Source organism: Zootoca vivipara, chromosome 1 (genome assembly GCF_965207765.1).
Source record: "Zootoca vivipara chromosome 1, rZooViv2.hap1.1, whole genome shotgun sequence".
Taxonomy (NCBI): Eukaryota; Metazoa; Chordata; class Lepidosauria; order Squamata; family Lacertidae; genus Zootoca; species Zootoca vivipara.
The window spans coordinates 75084971-75106022 of record NC_142582.1 but is presented as its reverse complement, the minus strand read 5'-3'; the positions used below and the strand labels follow the sequence as shown (position 1 = coordinate 75106022).

General features: G+C 41.9%; 1 protein-coding gene across 16 annotated transcripts in view; it reads left to right on the top strand.

The window, feature by feature from the left end:
* Positions 1–21052, top strand: part of ANO5 (anoctamin 5) — a 65323-nt gene that overhangs the window by 37166 nt on the left and 7105 nt on the right. For 12 of the 16 annotated variants that reach the window (XM_035117511.3, XM_088668249.1, XM_035117492.3 and 9 more), the window contains 13 exons: positions 734–849; positions 2359–2493; positions 3061–3166; positions 3262–3322; positions 4271–4422; positions 7098–7175; positions 11246–11468; positions 12792–12961; positions 14346–14443; positions 15099–15229; positions 17830–18035; positions 19167–19348; positions 20704–20809. In XM_035117511.3, the coding sequence (XP_034973402.1) occupies positions 734–849; positions 2359–2493; positions 3061–3166; positions 3262–3322; positions 4271–4422; positions 7098–7175; positions 11246–11468; positions 12792–12961; positions 14346–14443; positions 15099–15229; positions 17830–18035; positions 19167–19348; positions 20704–20809 (1764 nt within the window). Of the gene's footprint in view, positions 1–733; positions 850–2358; positions 2494–3060; positions 3167–3261; positions 3323–4270; positions 4423–7097; positions 7176–7673; positions 7749–11245; positions 11469–12791; positions 12962–14345; positions 14444–15098; positions 15230–17829; positions 18036–19166; positions 19349–20703; positions 20810–21052 lie in introns of all 16 variants that reach the window. The other 4 variants (XM_088668229.1, XM_088668213.1, XM_035117466.3 and 1 more) reach the window with 1 other exon arrangement.

Genomic DNA, 21052 nt, shown 5'->3' with positions numbered 1-21052 from the left:
GCGTCTGGTAGAGGCCAGTTGTGCCTCTGTAACATGGGCCTGGCTCCTGGTGATCTCCTGATGATATAAGGTTTCCTGAATACAAGTTGGTCAGCACATTGTATATTAACACAACAGACTTGAAATGCGGGCTTGCATATTGCAAGAATCCTGAACTTCTATGCCTAAATAGTTTGAGAATTTGAAAAATAATTAGTGCCTTAATTGCTGGGAGAGTAAGCACAACATGTTCCTGGCACTAGAATCACTGCAACTTGCCAGGGTGGGATGGGGAAGGCAGGCAGCAGGAAGGTCTGTGCTCTGATGACACGCTGGGAGGAGGAGTACATCTGCACAATCCCAGCTTCTTTGCTTCATTGCCCCTTCCCTTCTCCCTCCTGGTAAGCCACATGGGTGCCAGCGTAGTTAGTTCCCTGCTATCCACTCCTGCTTGTTGTTGCCCCACAGTCAATTAAGTTTTAAAGTATATATTATTTAGAGTGGGCAGAGATGCAGTCCCCAAGTTTCAGATTAAGTGTGCTAGTTCTTAAGGAATGCCCACGTTGTTGGTCTTAACACTAGGAAGAGCTATATGTTGCCACCCGCCCCCAGCCTGTCATATACATAGAATTATACTGATTTCTACATATATTCTCCTGGTACATATTTAGAGGGAACCAATGTTGCAGAACACATGCTGCCGTTTACTAATCTGTTTTATTCCTGCTTTATTTCATTGTCCACACTGACACAGTGCCAGTACTGGAAGAGGGCGAATGACCCGAAGTGTGAAAATGAAAGGTACACCCTCTACAGAGAATGGGCAAGGTTTCCTCGTTTTTTCAAAGAACAGCCCTTGGATCTCATCAGGTGAGCAATTGGGCACTCTTGTCTTAATGGAAGCTCCGGCTTTTGCATTGCCTTGCAATATATACCTACTTTAAATTGTAGATAATTCAATTGTTCAAGGAAACCTCAAAAATTGTAAAATGGCCTTAGTGGTCCATGATCTAATGACCTCCTGCTTGGACTACTGCAGTGTGCTCTACATGGGACTGACATTGAAAGTGGACAGGCAACTGCAGCTAATACAGAATGCTAGATTGTTGAGTGGGGCATCCTGATAGAACCATGTGCCATCAATCCTGAAAGTGCTGCACTGGCTGCCAGTGAGCTCTTCAGTCCAATTCAAGGTATTAGTACCAGTGCCCTAAATGGCTTGGGGTCATGTGCCTAAAAGAGCACCTTTCCCAAGGCCCACTATCTCAGGCACTACAATTCACAGGGGAGAACCTGTTGGTAGTGCTGCTACTTCATGCTGCCTGTTGTTGCTGACCCATGACAGGACCTTCTCATAGGCCATTCTCCATTTGTGGGCTGTCTTCCCTGCTGGGGGGTATTGTCTCCCTCATTAGCAACACCCTAGAGGAATCTTAAAACATCCCTGCTCAACCAGGCATTTAATGGCTGAAAGAAATGGTTCCCAGCAACCTTGAAACTGAAGATATATAACGGTTTTTTGCTGTTTTAATATACTGTATATATTTTTAACCTACTGTGTTATTTTGGTGCCTTGCTGTTTGCTGCCTTGTGCTCCTTTGGGAGGGTATCCAATGGGATATAATTTCTAATAATGGAAATGAAGATATATAGCTAGATAGCTGGGAGACCTGTATGCACCAAGATCATCATTGGAACGTTCAAAAGCTGAAAGAATGAAAAATGTTTTGCATGAGATTTTTGACCTGCCCCAGTACAGGTGTCAATATTGATTCTCTTTACATCATACCATAAACCCCTCTTTTCTGGTTGCAGTGAGTGTCCTGCTAGAATCAGATTAGTTCCCCAAGTGAACCCCCCCCCCCAAAAAATGCTTAATTTTGTTTGAGGTGAGGGTACAATGTCAATATATAGCTGTAAAAGGATGTACTTTGAACTGTTAGATTCCTTTTCTCTGGTGTTCAGCTTCTATGTGCATATTCCCAACTGGCTATTTGACCAATTATGCTAAACAACGTTCTGTGGATGTTAAAGGTGCTGTCACTGGCCGTGTTCATATCATCACTTCCATGGCTGGAAGTGCCAGCGTCTAAGGCAGCTTTAAAATCAAAATGAAGAGAATCATATTGGTTGCTGGGCAACACATGAGCAAAATCTAGCTATCCATGTAATTAGGGCACTCAGAAATTCTGAGAATTGTTTTACAATCAACTCAGTAGCATTCCTTTGAATTTTGCCTGAAAACTTGTCATCCAAATCTAGCCCTCTATCTTTAGTTGCGATTCGTCTTCTGAGCTTTTCTCCCCCTGCCCTCCCTTTTTAAGATGCTGGTTGTTTCTTGCATTCCCTTACTTTCCATTCCATGTTACTTTCCCGCAGGAAGTATTATGGGGAGAGGATTGGAATCTACTTTGCCTGGCTTGGGTTCTACACTGAGATGCTGTTCTTTGCCGCTATCGTTGGATTAATCTGTTTCCTGTATGGTGCATTCACAATGAATGAAAATATGAGTAGGTAAGAGTAATTAACATGGTCGTGTTGGTTAGATTGAATCATGACCAGTTGATTGATGACAGCTGCCCTGTCCACTTCAATTCTAATTAGAATCATAGAATCATAGAGTCGGAAAAGACCACAAGGGCCATCCAGTCCAACCCTCTGCCAAGCAGGAAACACCATCAAAGCATTCTTGGCATATGCCTGTCAAGCCTCTGCTTAAAGACCTCCAAAGAAGGAGACTCCACCACACTCCTTGGGAGAAAATTCCACTGCCGAACAGCTCTTCAATCCAATTGTTGTGGATCGAATTTTTCTTTGAAAAGCTTGAGGCCTCTCGCCTTCTGTAACATTGTGTGCAGTGATCCTGTGAGCCACTGTACAGAAACATTAGCTCAAACGTATGATCCAGATGCAGAACTATGTGCCACTGCATTATTGTGGGTATGCCCCTGCTGGACATTGCACACTGAAAGAGAGGGAACTGGTTCTTTATATTCCTTTTGTAAAATCAAATATCAGCATCTGCACAAAAACATCTGTCGTTTAATTAAATACAACGTATCTTTTATCTGTCCCCTTCAGCCAAGAGATATGTGACTCCGAAATTGGGGGAAAGATTATCATGTGCCCGCTATGTGATCAAAAATGTGATTACTGGAGATTGAACTCCACGTGCGAGTCTTCAGAGGTCTGTAGCCGTTGCTGCAATTTTTGTTTTTTAAAAATAGTTAGCTTTTCCATGGTTGTTTCCATTAAAATTGTTAATTTGTGTTTTTATTCCAGTACTCCCATTTGTTTGATAATGTGGCGACCCTCTTTTTTGCAATCTTTATGGGCATCTGGGGTGAGTATATTTGTTAGTGCTACTTAAATAACACTCCAGCCATGTGGGTCAGCTTTAGCTTTGTCTCTTACTGCACACAATTCAGTGGCACTTTTGACAAGACTATGACTTGGAGATCCAGAGATCCTGTGAGTGAATGTTCGCTCACGGGATGCTCCTACTGGTAGAAAGGGGAAGAGAAGAGCTCATGAGTCCATCATGAATCCCTTTGTAAACATAAGTAAAAGGAAAAGGTACATGACCCCTGGATGGTTAAGTCTAGTCAAAGGTGACTATGAGGCGTGGCGCTCATCTCGCTTCAGGCAGAGGGAGCTGGCATTTGTCCACAGCTTTCTGGGTCATGTGGCCATCATGACTAAACAGCTTCTGGCGCAATGGAACACCTTCCATCTGCAATGGTACCTATTTATCTGCTTGAACTGGTATGTTTTCAAACTGCTAGGTTGGCAGAAGCTGGGACAGAGCAACGGGAGCTCACCCTGTCGCGGGGATTCGAACCACCAACCTTCGATCAGCAAGCCCAAGAGGCTCAGTAGTTTAGACCACAGTGCCACGTGCCCCTCCCCCAGTGTTCTGCTCTGAACTATGTGGAAGGTGACATGGGGGGATTGCAGGGGAAAGGGGGAATTGGCAGATACTGCCTTTTCTGGATTGGAGTTGCTTTCATTCTTGGATGAGCAACTCTAGATCTCAGCCTATGTAAGTATAGTATGAATGCTATAAATATCAAAGTGATCATGGACCACTAAGGCCATTTTCCAGCAAAATGAGAAATGGCTTTTCCGGGGAATCTACAGTAGCTTTTTATGTAACTGATGTACTGTATAAACATCTAATCCATCACAAAGATAATAGAGAAAGCATCATCTGGGAATGTTGGTTTTACTCAGTTGCTACTAGACATTTCTTATTCTTATTTTTGTTTGCACCATGCTCTATTCATTGCAGTCACACTTTTCTTGGAGTTCTGGAAGCGTCGGCAAGCTCGACTTGAATATGAATGGGATCTAGTTGATTTTGAGGAGGAACAGCAACAACTCCAACTGAGGCCAGAATATGAAGCAAAATGTACTCAAAAGAGGAAGAATCCAGTAACGCAGGTAACCTAAGCTTTAGAAGACAAAAATCACATGGAGGTTGGGGAATACATAAGATCCAGTTACCCACTGTGTATTTAAGACCAGGTATGCTACTTTTTTTAGTAGGGACCCAGGTGGCGCTGTGGTTAAACCACTGAGCCTAGGGCTTGCTGATCAGAAGGTCGGCGGTTCGAATCCCTGTGACGGGGTGAGCTCCCGTTGCTTGGTCCCAGCTCCTGCCAACCTAGCAGTTTGAAAGCACGTCAAAATGCAAGTAGATAAATAGGAACTGCTACAGCGGGAAGGTAAACGGCGTTTCCATGTGCTGCTCTGGTTTGCCAGAAGCGGCTTTGTCATGCTGGCCACATGACCTGGAAGCTATACGCCGGCTCCCTCGGCCAATAATGCAAGATGAGCGCGCAACCCCAGAGTCGCTCATGACTGGACCTAATGGTCAGGGGTCCCTTTACCTTTACCTTTACCTTTTATGCTACTTTTTAAGTGCTTAATAAGGAATTATGCCAGAACATTACACAAGTATGTTGTTCTGCTGGGGTCCAGAAAGTTATAATTCTGCAAATGTTTCAGAACAAGGTGACAAATCAACTACCGGTCATTAGGGTTAACATCTGGGATCCAATAACAGATGTAACATGGATTTGAAAAGAACCAGGCTTTCTCCAAATGCTGTTATATATCATCCCAGTAGGAAAAGGCAGGCGCTCAAGGGGGCAAATTTAACTGATTTGTTCTTCTCTAGGAATTGGTTCAACCTTTGAGAAAAAGCTTATGTTGCTCTCCTTGAGAATATATCGGTTCAGAATGCAGCTTAACAGTTGCATGTTTGAATGCTATCCCATACCCCCAAAAAGGTTAACGCGGAAAGCTTCTACCTAGCCTTTTCCCTGAAACAGTAGTTCTCTAAGTATAGGTAGTTTTTGATGTGGAGGCATTCAAATACGCAGTTTTCACACCTGCATTCTGGAGCAACACAGTTCTAGGGCCCTACAGCATGTGCTTCTTCTGAGTGTTTTAATTGCTGCTAAGCATTTGTCTGCATGCCATGAGTTCCTGGGCAGCTAAACCGAAGGGGGGAAATAATAGACAAAATGGCTACAAGTCTAATTTAGATGCAGTAAATGCCTGTTTAACTAAGCCTAATCCTTATGATGGAACTCTGGTGTTTAAGGAACAATACTCTGGTGTTAATGTGATTACATTGGATGTAAGTAATATTAATGTATCTATTTATTTGTTAAATTTATATCCTATCTTTCCATCAAAGCTGCTCAACTGCAGGAAAACAGAAAGTTAAAAACCAAAAAAATTAAAGCAACAGAAATAAAACATATCAGTTAAAATCAGCAAGTTGATGATTTTACAGTATCTTTACAATGGATTGGCAAAATGTTTTAGGATGAAATGAAGGCATCCTGTGAACGCAGCTACAAGTTAGAGGAATCCTTATTTATATTACATATTATTATCTATCCTAGCTTAGATATTTCGTTTTGTACATTAAGCTCATGAAGGATGAGAAGTCTAAATGTGTTGACATTCTTAAATATGTGTTTGATCATTACAAGTCACTTGCTTTAATTCCTAGTTCCTTTTTTAAAAAAAAGAAAAGAAAAAGCTAAAACCTTATGTTCCCTCTCCTTTAAATCATCTATTATCTATTTGTCAAGGTTCTAGGTTACAGAAATTTGTAAACATCCTGTTAGCAGTCCAGATATGAAAGAAATCAATGGTTAACCAAGTTATAGTTGAATGTTCTTGCTGTGTGACATTAGACAATGGAAATGTGAAGGACCTGAGGCTCTAAAGATTATATCTGCACATTGAAAAGAACACTGATAAAGCAAACTTGCTAAACTGTGTGCTTAGATTAAAATTTTCTTCAACTGTGCAACTGTGCAACTACATTTCATTGTTACTTACACTAATTTGAGACTTCTGCTGGTCACCAGTCATTTTATACTTCCATAGACTTATATCAGAATTGTGCCCTCTTTATTATCCTTCAGGTCTAGCAACATTGTAATTAATCTTAAAGCATTAAGCTAGGTACCAGTGGGTTATGATCTCCTCTCACAGAGATTATTACTTATGATGGTACTGAACTTCAAAATGGGGGAGGAGTGTGCGGTTGAACAACACTTTTCTGGAGGACATCTTTAAGCCAATTTTGAACTGAGCTCAGACATCTCCAGAGGCGATGCCAGGTTTGAAATGTGCTCAGTTCTCTGTTGTCATCCCTTCCACCTATTTGCTCTCCTTCCACTAGCTTTCACAGGTGAGAGGCAGCAAAGGGCTTACAGCAGCATAGACCTTAGCCTTAAGGCCTAGACATAACCATTTACCTTTGTTATAAATTGCTTCCATTCTTCCCTTTGTGTTGTGCAACAATCAAGCCAGGAAGTCTCCAATTAACCATAGTTTCTCATTGCATTTAAACTGATGTTGGTGACCCTGGTTTCCTGTCTTGGATGAAATGAGAAACTATGGTTAATTGGATACTTCCTGGTTAGATAGCTGCAAACATGGGTGAACAGTTTACACATATCTCATCTTAAATCATGATGTGCTGATCTACACTACAGCAGAGTAGCACTAGTATCAGGTGATGGTGGTACAGTGAAATCTTTTCCATTCTTTCATTACTGCTTTTTAAATTGTCTGGTCTGCTATTCTAGGAATTAGAATTGGTTAAGAGGAAGACCTTACATGACTATGGGAAACTGAGCTGCTTGTACTTTGGAATTTTGTTTTGGGTAAGACAGGGCTGCGTGAACTCTGCAGCTTAGAGTGGCAACTAATGAAAGAGCCATTTCTTCAAGTGGGAAAGCAATGAAAAGACCTGAGAGAATGGAGGACAACACTTAACAGCAATAGTTAGTCCAGTCCAAACATACAAATTTTTTCCCCTGTCGTGTAATTTGGGCATATTGGAAACTGAACTGCATTCACTCCCTTCTGTTCAGAAGATCCCAGAGAAGGAAAACAAAAATGGCCTTCTGACCGTCTTGTAAATTTGGCAAAGTCTTAGAAGCTCTGGGTGATTGGCTTCTCATCTACATATCAACTCCTCCATTTCTGTCTTTCTCCCATAAGATGAAATGTGCTACATCATGCCTTCCTTGGGAATGTAAAAACTATTTTCTTGGGGTGTGTTTGCTTTCTCACAGTGGTTGAGGTTGCTTTCTGCAGTGTTCAGTGTAAGAATATGTCTGCGGGAGGTGAAATGTGCTGTGCTTGCTTGACTGTTTCAGGAGTTGGAGCCTTATTTGCCTTTAACTAGCCAGGCTATACGATTCTGCATCTCGGGAACGACAGTGTTGTTCTGGGTGAGCATCCTTTTGAATCATCACTGTAATGCATAACAAGCAATGCATCACTTCTTAAGCTTGAATTTTAACATGCCTTAATGCTTTTGCTGTCACTATCTTTCTCTCTGTTCTTCTGGCTACAAGGGGTAGTAACTAACATTCTGCTTTCTTACACACTGAATCGTATAGTATACAATCCATAACTCAATGGAACCTACTTTTAAGATGACATCTATAAGATGCCACTGGCTGTGTTGTTGTTGTTGTTGTTGTTGTTGTTGTTGTTGTTGTTGTTGTTGTTATATTTATTTTTACCCCACCTTTTCTCCTGATGGGATTCAAGGCAGCATACAGATAAAAACAAGAATCACTAAAAACATAGAAAAATAGTAATTAAAAAACAATTAAACACTGATAGAATTAAACCATGAACGTGTATTAAATATGTTTAGAACAAGCAAATAGTTACAACAAAAATGGTATGTCACCAGCCCTTTCATTAAAAGCAGTTCCCAAAAGCCTGTTGGAGCAAGACAGTATTTACCATCTGGTGAAAGAACAACAAGGAGGGAGCCAGTCTGGCTTCTCCTGGGAGGGAGTTCTAGAGTCTGGGAACAGCTCTGTCCCTCCAAGTGTGCATATGAGAGTTGCATGGCATGATGCATGACCAAGAGAAGGACCTTTCCTGAAGATCTCAAAACCTGAGCAGGTTTGTATGAGGGAATACATTCTTTCAGGTAGCTTGGACCTAAGCCATGTAGGGCCTATAGGTCACAACCAGCACTTTGAATTGTGCCTAGAAACAGACTGGTAGACAATGGAGCTGTTCCACTGCTCCCTAAATGGTTATGCTCCCCATAATTATCTGACTGTATCTCTTTGAGCCACTTGGTGTTTCTGAGCACTTTTCAAAGGCAGCCCCATCTAGAGCGCTTTACAGTAATCCAAACAGGAGGCAACTAAGGCGTGTGTCACTGTGGCCAATTGAGATATCTCAAGGAATGGGTGCAGTTGGCACAGTGCAAATGCACTCCTGGCCACCGCGGAAACCTGGCCATTCATGCTCAATGTGGAGTCCAGGAGCACACCCAAACTCTGCCTTCATGGGAAGTGTTACCTCATCAAACACAGGCTGAATCCTTATTCCGTGTTCTGCCTTCTGACTGACCAAGAGTGCTTCTGTCTAAGTTCCAATTTGTTCACCCTCATCCAGTCCATTACAGATGACACACGCTGGTTTGCATCTGAGACTGCTTCCTTGGATTTTGGTGGAAAGGAGAAATAGAGCTGGGTCATCAGCATACTGGTGACACTGAACCCCAAAACTCCAGACAACCTCTCTCAGCAGTTTCATGTAAATGTTAAATAGCACGGAGGACAGAAGAGAACACTGAGGCCAATGTCCAAGGTGTCAAACAGGAACCCCCAGCACCACCTTCTGGGTTCGCCCCTCCAGGAAGGAGCTGAGCCATTGTAAAATAGTACCTCCAAGTCCCATCCCTGCAAGGCGGCCCAGAGGAATACCATGTTTGATGGTACTGAAAGCTGTCAAGATGTCTAGCAGAGCCAACAGGGATACACTGTCCTTGCACAGTTCCTTGTACAGAGCCTCTGTCCCATAACCAGGCCTGAAACCAGATCTAGATAATCAGTCTCTGTAGTTATCTGTAGACCAAGGGAATTTTGCCCTATTTTGAATTCCCCTATAACCTGTAGTCATATATCATTGACCAAAACACACTGGAGAAATTGGGTTCTGGATTGCATCATTTACGTCTGAATAAATTAAACTTTCTATATTTCAATACAGGAAAAAATTGAGAGATCTTTAGTATATGGATAGTGTGTTATAAACACAAATGTTTATAATGCTACCATATCTACGGAATGAAATTGTAACACGGTATTGGTGGATTTTGAAACAGCATGCCACTAGTTTGCTTTGCATGATTTTGCTTGTTGTACTAATAGACAAGCTAAGAAGAAGAAAAAACAATATTACTGCTCTGTTGGGACTATACCACTTTAGACTGAAGACATGACTGCATTTATTCTACTTAATTCTAAATTTTCCTTCACCTAGCAGTTTCCAGGGCAACACACAATAAGCATAAACAATTACTTATGCGAAACACAAACACAATTAAAAACAACAAACCTTGATATCAAATAGGCAGGAAAAGCTACAAAAAGCAAAAGCAAACATAGCCCTTTGAAATGCTTGGCCAAATAAAAGAGGCATCAGAAATATTACAATGTCAGCAAAAGGCTTACCAACATTGAAGAGGGTGTTCCAGAGTTGGAGTACCACTGCAGAAAAAGACCCAAACCATTTCAGACTTTACAAGTACATATCACCATCTTGAATACTGGTCCCAGTTGTGACCATGTAGCTGAGACAGTTCTTTCTGAATCAGAATACTGTGAATCAACTGGGCTGAGCCAGTTAAAATTGTGTCAGCTGAGTTCTTCACTAATTGAAGCTTCTACATAGTCTTAAAGGGCAGACCTGTGTATAACACTGAGGGTTGCCCCATGTATAATGTGTCTAATCCATCCAGGATGTTACCAGAGGTTCTGTCCAGGAACAGATGCAGCTGGAGAACCAGGCAAAAATATTAAAAGACAAGGCCACTTAGGCATCAGGTGGCAATGTTAAATCAAGGAGTACACTCAAGTTCCATATGTGCTACTTGAGGGGGAGTGCAGTGCCATCCGGAACACACTGAACATCTGTCTCCCATACCCAAGAATCACCTGCTCACAGGCCTTCTGTCTTGTCAGGATTCAGCTTCAGTCTTGACCCTCATCTGTTCATTTCCAAATCAAGGCATTGGCTGAGCCTCACTTGACTCACATGACATACCGGTAGAGAAATAGATACAGGTTAGATTACTTTACCGAGCAGTTTGATAAAGAGCATGGAGGCATAAAACAGAGGCATGTAGGACTCTACGACACAAGTGCCATGGTGGTTGAGCAGAAGCTCCCCACTGCAGCTTTCTGAAACTGACCCTGGAGGTAGATGCAGAACTATCACAACATTGCGTCCATTACCCATAACTGTTGGTATCAAATATCAATTGAAAGATACAAAAATAACAGTGCATCAGGTGGAAAGGGTCTGGCTTGGCTCTCACGCTGATGTACTTGGGTTTTACTTGCAAGAAGAATACATTGGATGAGCATCAGATCAGCCTTCAGATAGACACATTTCCCCCTCTTGCAGTCTGAAGTGATACAGTCCTGATGAGGCCATACTACACTTACACTATTATTCTCAATGTGTAGTTTGGCCCCTATATGGCACAGTTAGGGAACCGGTGGTCCTCCAGATGTTGCTGAACTACAACTCCCATCATGTCCATTGGACATTCTGGCTGGGGCTGATGGGACTTGGAGTCCATCAACAGCTGGAGGGCCATGGATTCCCCATGCTTGCTATATAGTAAAAAGCATTAAAGGCTGTTTCTGATACAATGTCATTGTCCTTAAACCTCTGTGGTTTCTCTCAGATCTTTTTGATCATAGCTAGTATGATAGCTGTGATAGTTTACCGCCTTGCCGTCTATGCTGCTTTTGCCAGCATCATGGAGAATGCACAAACCTTGCAGCCTATTCAAGGTATCCTGACACCACAACTGGCAACATCGGTCACTGCTTCATGCCTGAATTTTGTCATCATTATGATACTGAATTTCTTGTATGAGAGGATAGCCATCTGGATCACAGATATGGGTAGGTATGTTGCATAAAGACAGAACTGTCAGGGATATGTTTCTGTCCCTGTGGTGGAAATGCTGAGTTTATTGGCAACCAGAAGCTGACTATACATTTTTTCCATGTGGCCAAGTTGGCTAGCATTCCTGGGAAACTGTTTTTGGGACCTCCCTCTGTATCATGTAGCTTTGTCCCTAGATTATCCACAGCTGCATCCTTGCTCTGTGATTTTATGAAGAAGAGCTTGTGCACTATTGCAGCTGGCTTGACCATGCTAATAACTACTTATTAGGAGTGTAACATCACTGTAGGGAACTCATGGAAGAGCATTTCTCCCCTTCCATAATAATATACCATCCACAACTTTTCTAAGGAGATGACATTTTTCTTGACTCACCTCTCCAGTTGTTACATTTTTCATGTGAGCATTTGTTACAATTTGCAAACCTTACAATTAAGATTTGGACCACAAATTCCATTTATGTCATTAACTACCACACTGGAGTGATGTTTGTTGTACAGATAAACTTTTCAGTAAATAATTGGATAATGAAGCATTTAGAATAATCCTAAAATAAGTGCTTCCTGAACTAAGATGATGATCCCCAATTATAGCTGACAAATGGAAATGCTTTAATCTGCATTCATTTTTCCATGGTGGAAATAATAATTATAATGTGTTTTAAATTTGAACGAATTTAATTGTTCACCTGTAGGAATAATTCTGCAGTCGTCCTGTCACTTGCATAGAGAGGCTATAGACTTGACTCACTGTTCTATAGCTGCTGCCCTCTGCTGGCATAAAAATGCAGTGAATGGTCTTGCAGTATTCTTTCGGAAACCCTGTTTTTACTCATACCTAATAGATCTGGTGGCGCTGTGGGTTAAACTACAGAGTCTAGGGCTTGCTGATCAGAAGGTCAGTGGTTCGAATCCCTGCAACGGGGTGAGCTCCTGTTGCTCGGTCCCAGCTCCTGCCCACCTAGCAGTTCGAAAGCACATCAAAGTGCAAGTAGATAAATAGGGACGGCTCCGGCGGGAAGGTAAACGGTGTTTCCGTGCACGGCTCTGGTTCGCCAGAAGCAGCTTTGTCATGCTGGCCACATGACTCGGAAGCTGTCTGCAGACAAACGCCAGCTCCCTCGGCATATAGAGCGAGATGAGCGCCGCAACCCCAGAGTCGGACACGACTGGACCTGATGGTCAGGGGGCCCTTTACCTTTACCTTTAATAGATCTGCAGTGCTTCAGCCAAATTCAAAATTGCCTGTGTTTGCTGTAGCCTTGTTTGTTGTGCATGGTGCAGAAAAAAAAAATCTTGTTAATTTTGTTGACCTTGCAGAGATCCCAAGAACTCACCTTGAATACGAGAACAGACTCACCATGAAGATGTTCCTGTTTCAGTTTGTCAACTATTATTCTTCATGTTTCTATGTGGCTTTCTTCAAAGGGAAATTTGTGGGGTACCCAGGTCATTACACATACATGTTTGATCGCTGGAGAAATGAAGAGGTATGGGGTCATTTTTCAGTGAATTAAGGAAGTAATTGCCAACCACCCTCATTTTTGTAAAGACAGGCCAATAAAAAAGCACAATATTCTGAATAAAAAGTCACAATTGTACATAAGATGCAGTAGAAGATGCCTGTCTATGTTTGAGTTTCTCAGTGTATGTTTTGGAATGTGCTATCTGCAAACAAAGGTCCTTGCATTATATAACTCAAGAGCAAACTGCTGAAATAGACTGGCTCTCTGAGAACAATAATCATGTCTCTGACTCTGGCATTAAGGCTTTCTTCCCAAATCATAAATTTATATAGTATTAGGGGTTTTGTGATGGTGCTGACAGTGTCACTGACAGTGATTGTCTAAGCCACCCTAATGACAGGGAGGGGTAGGAGAAAGAGCTTCTGGATGGGATTGGCTGAAATCTGTTGTTCCCTATCAGTGAAATTGCCCCTACAAAATGTGATGGATAAATTTTCTGGGGGCTTCCTCCGAAGTTGACCTTAGGTAAATAGTGGGATATACCTTCTCTGTGTAAGAATCCTCTGTACAGCTAACCGGGTCTGAGGCAAAGGAAGCAAGTCAGCCTAGCTCCCTACCTGTGAGTCTCTGGCTGCCATTAGTTGAGGTCTTCAGATCTTAGAAAAGGACCGAGAAGTCAGAGAGGGAGGGCAGAAGAAGGCAGGAGCCAAGAACTTGAGAAAAAGGCCTGCTGCCCAAGAGAATCCATGGAACTTTGAAAATGAAGGTTGGAACAGGTTACTTCCCTGGCTTGAGTTGTCCAGATGAATGTGGGCAAGAAGAGAAGGCAAGAATGAGGAACCTGACAGAAGTAAAATTGGGAGGCTGGGCACAGAAGAGAGCTGCACATGCCCAGGAACAGAAATGAGGAGTCACTTGTTGATTTGAAACAGCCAGTCAGATGTTTGGCTGCTGGCTTTTTAATATTAAAAATAGGTGCTTGACATCAATACTTTGTATACACATAATTCAACCTCTCACCCCTGACCCAGCTCTCTAACCAATTCTCATTGCCTTAGTTTTCCTAAAACAAAAGATTGCAAGCCCAGCACTGGAAAGCTTCTTGTTTGGTCCTGCTGTTCTCTTTTTCTGGCAGAAAGTTTCTGCTGGCTTTTGGTGTCAACTCGGGGGTAAGGTTGAGGAGTATAGTGAATGCCGTAGTCAGTTTAATTTCTTGGCATAATCAATAACAGTTGCTCTGTAGGTAAGCAGTTTTAGGGTTAAACCCATGTGGTTTTGCTTTCTTTCTTTTTGCTTTCTTTTTTTACTACTTAGTAAAGAGTTCCTGTCTTCTACTTTAACACTGTGGTTTTCAAGGGAAAGACCAATTACGCTTTGCTTCTTTCTCTCCCCACCCTTGTTTCATTAGTGTGATCCTGCAGGATGCCTGATAGAGCTGACAACACAGCTTACCATTATCATGGCTGGCAAACAGATATGGGGCAACATCCAAGAGGCTATTGTACCGTAAGTGATGCCTTCATGCTGAGTCAGTTTCATTTTTAAGAGATAGGAATAGGTTATGCATCTCAACAGTGAACTCAGTAAGCACATAAAGACATAATGATATTAATTTTAGTTGTAGAAACTTCTTACTGCAGGATGAGAGAAAATTATTTAAAATCTAGTCATTGGTTATGGAACTGGAAAAGAGGGAGCATTCCTAGGCATCAGAATCAATGCTATAGGAGGGAGTGTCTGAAGAGGGAAGCCTGGTCTGCACACATATGGTCTCCCATTGATTTGGAGCACTGTGAGATCAGGGTTGCAAATCATGGCATTATCATACGCACAAAGAGCCAAGCTCCTCTTTTCAGACTTTCACCCCAGTGTGCGAACAGTAGGGGTGATGGTGGTAGGTGATTTGACTGGGGATGGAGCAGCAGGCGGAGATGCATTGTGTGTGTTGTGTGATTTAGAACACCCAAATAGGACTACAGTGGCCCTGTAATCTGGACACCCCCCCCCCCCCGGTATTAAACCCTGGATAGTCTTTCTTTATGGGAGAGATACTTTAAAAACACTTTTGGTGCCATACCCTATGGGACATGATTCTGACTTTAATGCTGTACCTTTTATGCAACCTGCCCCTTCCTGTGTTTTCTGTTACCCCAACATACAGGTGGATCCGGAATTGGTGGGGCCGTCGGAAAGCCAGTAGCAGTCCTGAGAATTTATACAGTCGATGGGAGCAGGACCATGATCTGCAGAACTTTGGAGCCTTGGGCCTATTCTATGAGTACTTGGAAATGGGTAAGCACAAGGAATGGTTATAAAACACCTCTGTATCAAGCTTTTTCAGCTTCTGACAGCTGGTTTTCTTCCGTGCAATTGAATGGAGCTAATACATAGTCCTCCGCTCATGTCTCTTGGCTGGAAGACTATGTGAACTAATAGTACCGCGTATACACCTGTAGATGCATTTGCAGTGGTTGTCCCCTAGGAATAGGGATCTGTCAAACCTTTTCATTGTAAAGCACCATATATATAGATGGCACTATATAAACAATAACAACTTCTGGCAGCCGACCTGTGAAGTATTGGAAAAGAATCACCTTCTTGGGTACAAAATGGAGAATATCCATTTTAAAAAAATTCTAAAATTTTGCTGCAGTGCTGTGCCTCACAACATAATTATGTTGCTTTTAGTGAGCATTCAGCACAGGCTTCATGTGACTTACACCCTTATCTGAACACAGCAGTATCTGCAGTTCCCCCCCCCCCATGCTGTACAGTGAAAGACATGAACTTTCTGCTGTCACAATGTTCTACCACATAAACAGAGCATGACTATAGAGAGCAGAAGATAAGAAGCCAACAGCTGTTGTGATTTCACAGAGCAGCCAACAGATGGCATATGGTAGCTAGCAAGAAAATCTGTTCTAAAATAGTGCTGTTATGGCTGCTACATGGTGTTTTGTGTGCTAGCCTTTAAGAAACTAAAAGCAGACATACTGATTTGAGTTGATATTCATTGCAGTAATAAATAAAGTATGTTTGGGCTTTTCTCTTTATATGAAAGCACCCTAGAGCGAATTTTTTTTTATTTGTTGTGGACCATACAGGCATCTCCCCACTTTTGCATGTTCTAAATAGAATCATACCAGGAAATGGCGGGAGAGAAACGGAGAGCTTATAACTCATGAGGAGACCATCACAGAGCCCAAAGAGGGCATCAGTGAGGGCGGAGGAAGCCCCAAAGAGACTTGAGACACAGTGGGGTTTTGTTTAGGCTGCTCAGCCTCCCCTCGCATCGCATCTTCCAGCCTCCAGCTAGCCCCAGAGCTTCTTCACCAGTTGAAGAGAGAGATGTATTGAGAGACAGCATGAGAGGGAGCTGGAGAGCATGGACAAATGAGCATTTCGAGGCTTTTTAGAGAGTGCTTCCCACTTTATGCAATTTCACTTATGTGCATGGTGGCCCAGAATGTAACCCCTGCATAAGTGGAGGGGGGGAACACCTGTATGACTGAATGTGTTCACGAAAATTTAAAGCTGGGGGACAGAGAAGATTATAGTGTAAAGTCAAATATGAATTCTAGTATTCTGTTTCTAGGCCCTATCCTATTCTCACTGGGAAGGTTGTCAAATCGTAGTCCCTTTTTCCCCATTTAAAATTTTATTACCTCATAAAATGCTCTTCTCTCCCACCGATGCTCAATTTGACAGCCATGGAGAGGCAGTGACTCGCAAGGAAATAAAGTCTCAATGAAGCAGTAGTGGCCAGTGTGGTGGCTTAGGTGGGGCACCACTGCCCTCCCAGCTCCAAACTAGGCACTGTGCAGGCACATAACGGCAACAGCAGTGGGTTGGGTCCACTGCATAGCACCATGCTCCTAACCTCTCTCCATCCTGTAAGTGCCAGCAACATGCTGTGTTTGGAAGCTGGGAGAGCATTGATGGCTGCCACACCAGCCACCACTGCCATGAAGGCTTTTAGGCCAGGGATGGGGCTGGGACACAGCTAAAGTCACACAAGCTCTTGATTTATCATTTAGGGTGATTACCGTGCCAACAGTATGCATGGCGCTTATAGAGACGCTGCCCTGAGGAGCTTACAGTCTGAAATTCAGTCAAGGGAAATCAACCACAAGAAAAGGGAAGAAAGTGGAGGTGGGGAGAAAGACTATGCCATTGCTTCGATTATGCATGCTTAAGTTTGACTGCAGACTATGGTAGGTCATAAGAACTAAGGAGTGGGGGACATATGCTCTTCCAGATGTTGTTGGACTCCAGCTCCCATAAACCCCTGTCGGTGTGGCCTATGGTCAGGTATGATGGGAGCTGTAGTCCAACAACATCTGGGTGAAAGACTTTAAGGAAGAGGGTATTTTCTTCTTCAAGGAAAAGATTTTCAGTCTTATTCTGGAATTGATCTCTTCGTTTTCAGTCTCTGTATTATTTTTCTTAATAAATAACTACCATTTTTTCTGAATTAAGTCCTTAAATGTAAAAACAGGCTTACTTTTTTCAGGAATACTTGCTTCCTTTGTTTTGATTCACACCATTTACTTGCATCACAGCTGCACACAAATATTCTGATATGTATGTTTACTATAGTGGACGCTTGGGTTGCAAACGTGATCCGTGCGGGAGGCACATTCGCAACCCATGTCTGGGTGTCTGCACACACGCAGGTCATGATTCAACACTTATGCACATTCGCGTGTGCCGAAACCCAGAAGTAATCTGTTCCGGTACTTCCGGGTTCGGCACGGAGCGCAACCCGAAAAGACGCAACCTGAAGCAGCTGTAACCCAAGGTATGATTGTATTCACAATTAATTCAAATGTAAATTTTCTAAGGTTTCATTCAGATGTTTTCCTTTATTTTTCTCTCTCCTTTTCATGTAGTTATCCAGTTTGGATTTATCACTTTATTTGTGGCCTCTTTTCCTTTGGCTCCACTACTTGCTCTGATGAACAATATCCTGGAAATTCGAGTTGATTCTTGGAAGCTTACAACGCAGTTTAGAAGACCGGTGGCAGCCAAAGCCCATAGCATAGGAGTTTGGCAAGAAATTCTAAATGGAATGGCTATCTTGTCTGTTGTCACAAATGTAAGTACGTAAAAAAATGTAAGCCGATTGGAAGGTGTATAGTAGTACTTCAGGGATCCTGGGAAATGAAGCTCTAAGAAGGTGCTAATTGGTTTACTCCAACCATAGCTGTCAAGTTCTCCCTTTTTTTTAAGGGAAATTCCCTTATGCTGAATAGGCTTCCTCGCGAGAAAAGGGAAAATTTGACAGCTATGACTCAAACATAATCAGTTTTTTTCCAAGGGAAATTGTAATATGTATAGCATAGGACCCCAATTCAGCTAAAGTTAGTTCCATTAAAATTAGTGGAATAAATTATTGGTTTTCATCCTGACCTTTGCAGAAGTATGAATGGCCAGGCCTCCATCGTGGTGCCTGCATTGTGAACCATGCTTTGTCAGGTTAGATTTCAGGGCAGCACTAAACATAAAAGATCACTGTAATGAAATACAAAAACAAAGATAAAAGCAGCAGATGAAAGCTTTAAAATGAACTATTAAATGATTGCTCAATTAAATCAATTAAAAACTGCTATTGCCTGGCATTTAAATGATTGCACCTTCCTCTTTGGGAAGGATCCTTTATAACCACTGCCAAGAAAGCCCTCTCCTCTGAAGGTATTGTCATACTCCAGATGGAAGAGGTACATGGAAGAGAAGCTTGGCAGAGGATCATAGAGCACTGGCAGATCATAATGGTTCCAGTTAAGTTTACCAGTTGTACATCCAGGCTTCCTTCAGCATCAGAGGCTCTGAATGCTAGTTGCTGTGGAATAGGAACAGGCAAGTGCTCTTGTCTTACTTGTGGGCTTCACATAGCCATCTGATAGACCACTGTGGGAAATGGGATGCTAGACTAGGTAGGGTTTTTCTCTGATAAATCACTATTGTGCTTATGTTTTTACATATATCAATAAATAGACACTTTTAAATCCCTGTTTCCATGGAGCTCGAAGTGGCATACCTGGTTTTACTTCTTCTATATCCTCACAACATTCTTGTGAAGTAGCTTAGGCTGAGAAAGAATGGCTTAAGGTCACCTGGCGACCTTTGTATCTGTGTGTGGATTAGTATTCAAAGGTATACATTGTTCATTTCTTTGCATTCCCTGTGAATGAAACATTTAACATATAATCCAACTTCTTTCCTGCAGGCATTTATTGTTGCCTTCACATCCGATATGATCCCTCGATTGGTTTATTATTATGCCTACTCTATGGATCCTTATTCACCCATGTCTGGATACATCAATGACAGCCTCTCCATATTTCAAACCTCAGATTTTCCTGATAAAAACAGGCCTGACCTAAACCCAGAAAACTTTTCCACATGCAGGTTAGTTGCAATTAACCCCTTTTACGTGGGTTTTTGTTTTGTTTTTTTGTAGTAGATTTCTGTAATAAATCAGTTATATTGGTCTTGATTATATTCTTATAAGATGAATTGAGGGGCCCTTTAGCCATCAGAATAAGACATTTGCTTTATTATAGGAGTTTTAGGGAATGTAATTTGATGTCATCTTGAAGGAAAGATGTAATTGTAGCAATAGTACCAGTACGGTAGTAGAAAAAATGAAAAAAGAACAAATGTAGCCCAAAGGACAGAAGTAAGGACTACAACCTTTCATTGCCTTATTCTCACTTTTAAATTTAAAGTAATTTCACTCTAGAAGTAGATGTGATGCTGATCATGGTGTCTCTGCAACCCCATATTGGCAACCCTCCCTGCCACCTTTCTCAGGAAAAGCTAAAAAAAGAAGATGTAATATCACCTACTTCTCTAACATGTCACTAGGGCAAGAGGGGACCCACAACACAAAGCTATAGTTTTCCATAGTAGCTCTGTGGTTGTCTCACCTGGAGAGGTGACCTAAAATAGAATGCATATATCAGAGTTGGGAGAAAGGGGAGTTGTATCACATGGAGATTTTTTAATAGTCTCCTTTAAAAGAATACTAATATGTAATTGGCTAGGAATGGATTCAACATTTTGTTGTATCCAGTGCTACCTCTACGGCATGCCTGATAACCCTATTCCCTGTTGAGTGCACCTCTTGGAATGGGGCTACTATAAAACACAAGATTCCACATGGTTTTTCACTACAAGGTGCCTACAGAATCATTTCTAGCATTAGCCTTCTTTGCTGAGCCATGGAAATCTACAGTCAAAGTAAAATAAAAAAATTCCTTCAGTAGCACCTTAAAGACCAACTAAGTTTATATTTTGGTATGAGCTTTCGTGTGCATGCACACTTCTTCAGATACACTAGGATACACTACTACTACAGTCAAAGTGTAGTACATGTTCCCATTAAAGCCCAAGGCTTCTGTTTGTAGCATTTAAGCTTTAGTGCTTTGTTTGAACAACTTTCCTACATCACGTCTTGTTTTACGTTTCTGTTCCCTGATTTATGCTCTCCCATGATCCACCTATCCAAACATCACCTTTTGATAGCTACAAGCTCTGCTAGCATGTGCTCTACAGTTTGCTTTTGCTATGAATGAGCAAACGAGGGACACTGAACCAGTTACAAGAGCCATGTCCTGAAAATAAAAAATAAAGCAAAACATTAAGATCAGGATCGAAAGGCTTCTTAAGTGACAGGTGTATTTGAATGTAAATGCCACTGAGCTTGTAATCTGTCTGCCTTTGAATGTGGCCCTTCACCTTTACATGTTTGTATTCAACAGGTACAGGGACTATCGATATCCACCAGACCATGAGAGGAAATATGCACACACAATGCAGTTCTGGCACATCCTGGCTGCCAAGATGGCTTTTATCATTATTATGGAGGTAAGTTGTTCCCTTGTCTCTTGTAATCGATCAATTCAGTGTAGAGTGTCAGTGTAGAGTTACTGCAGTTTTGATGAAGGTACAAAATTATCATTTTGTGATTCATGGAATTGTATCTTTAAAAGAAAGGTAACAACAAAACACAAAGGATTTACATGTTGCAAATGAAAGTCCAGAATCGAATACCATTTGCACATATGCAGATTAGAAAAGAGTTGCAGGATTTTGCAAGCTTTACTGCAA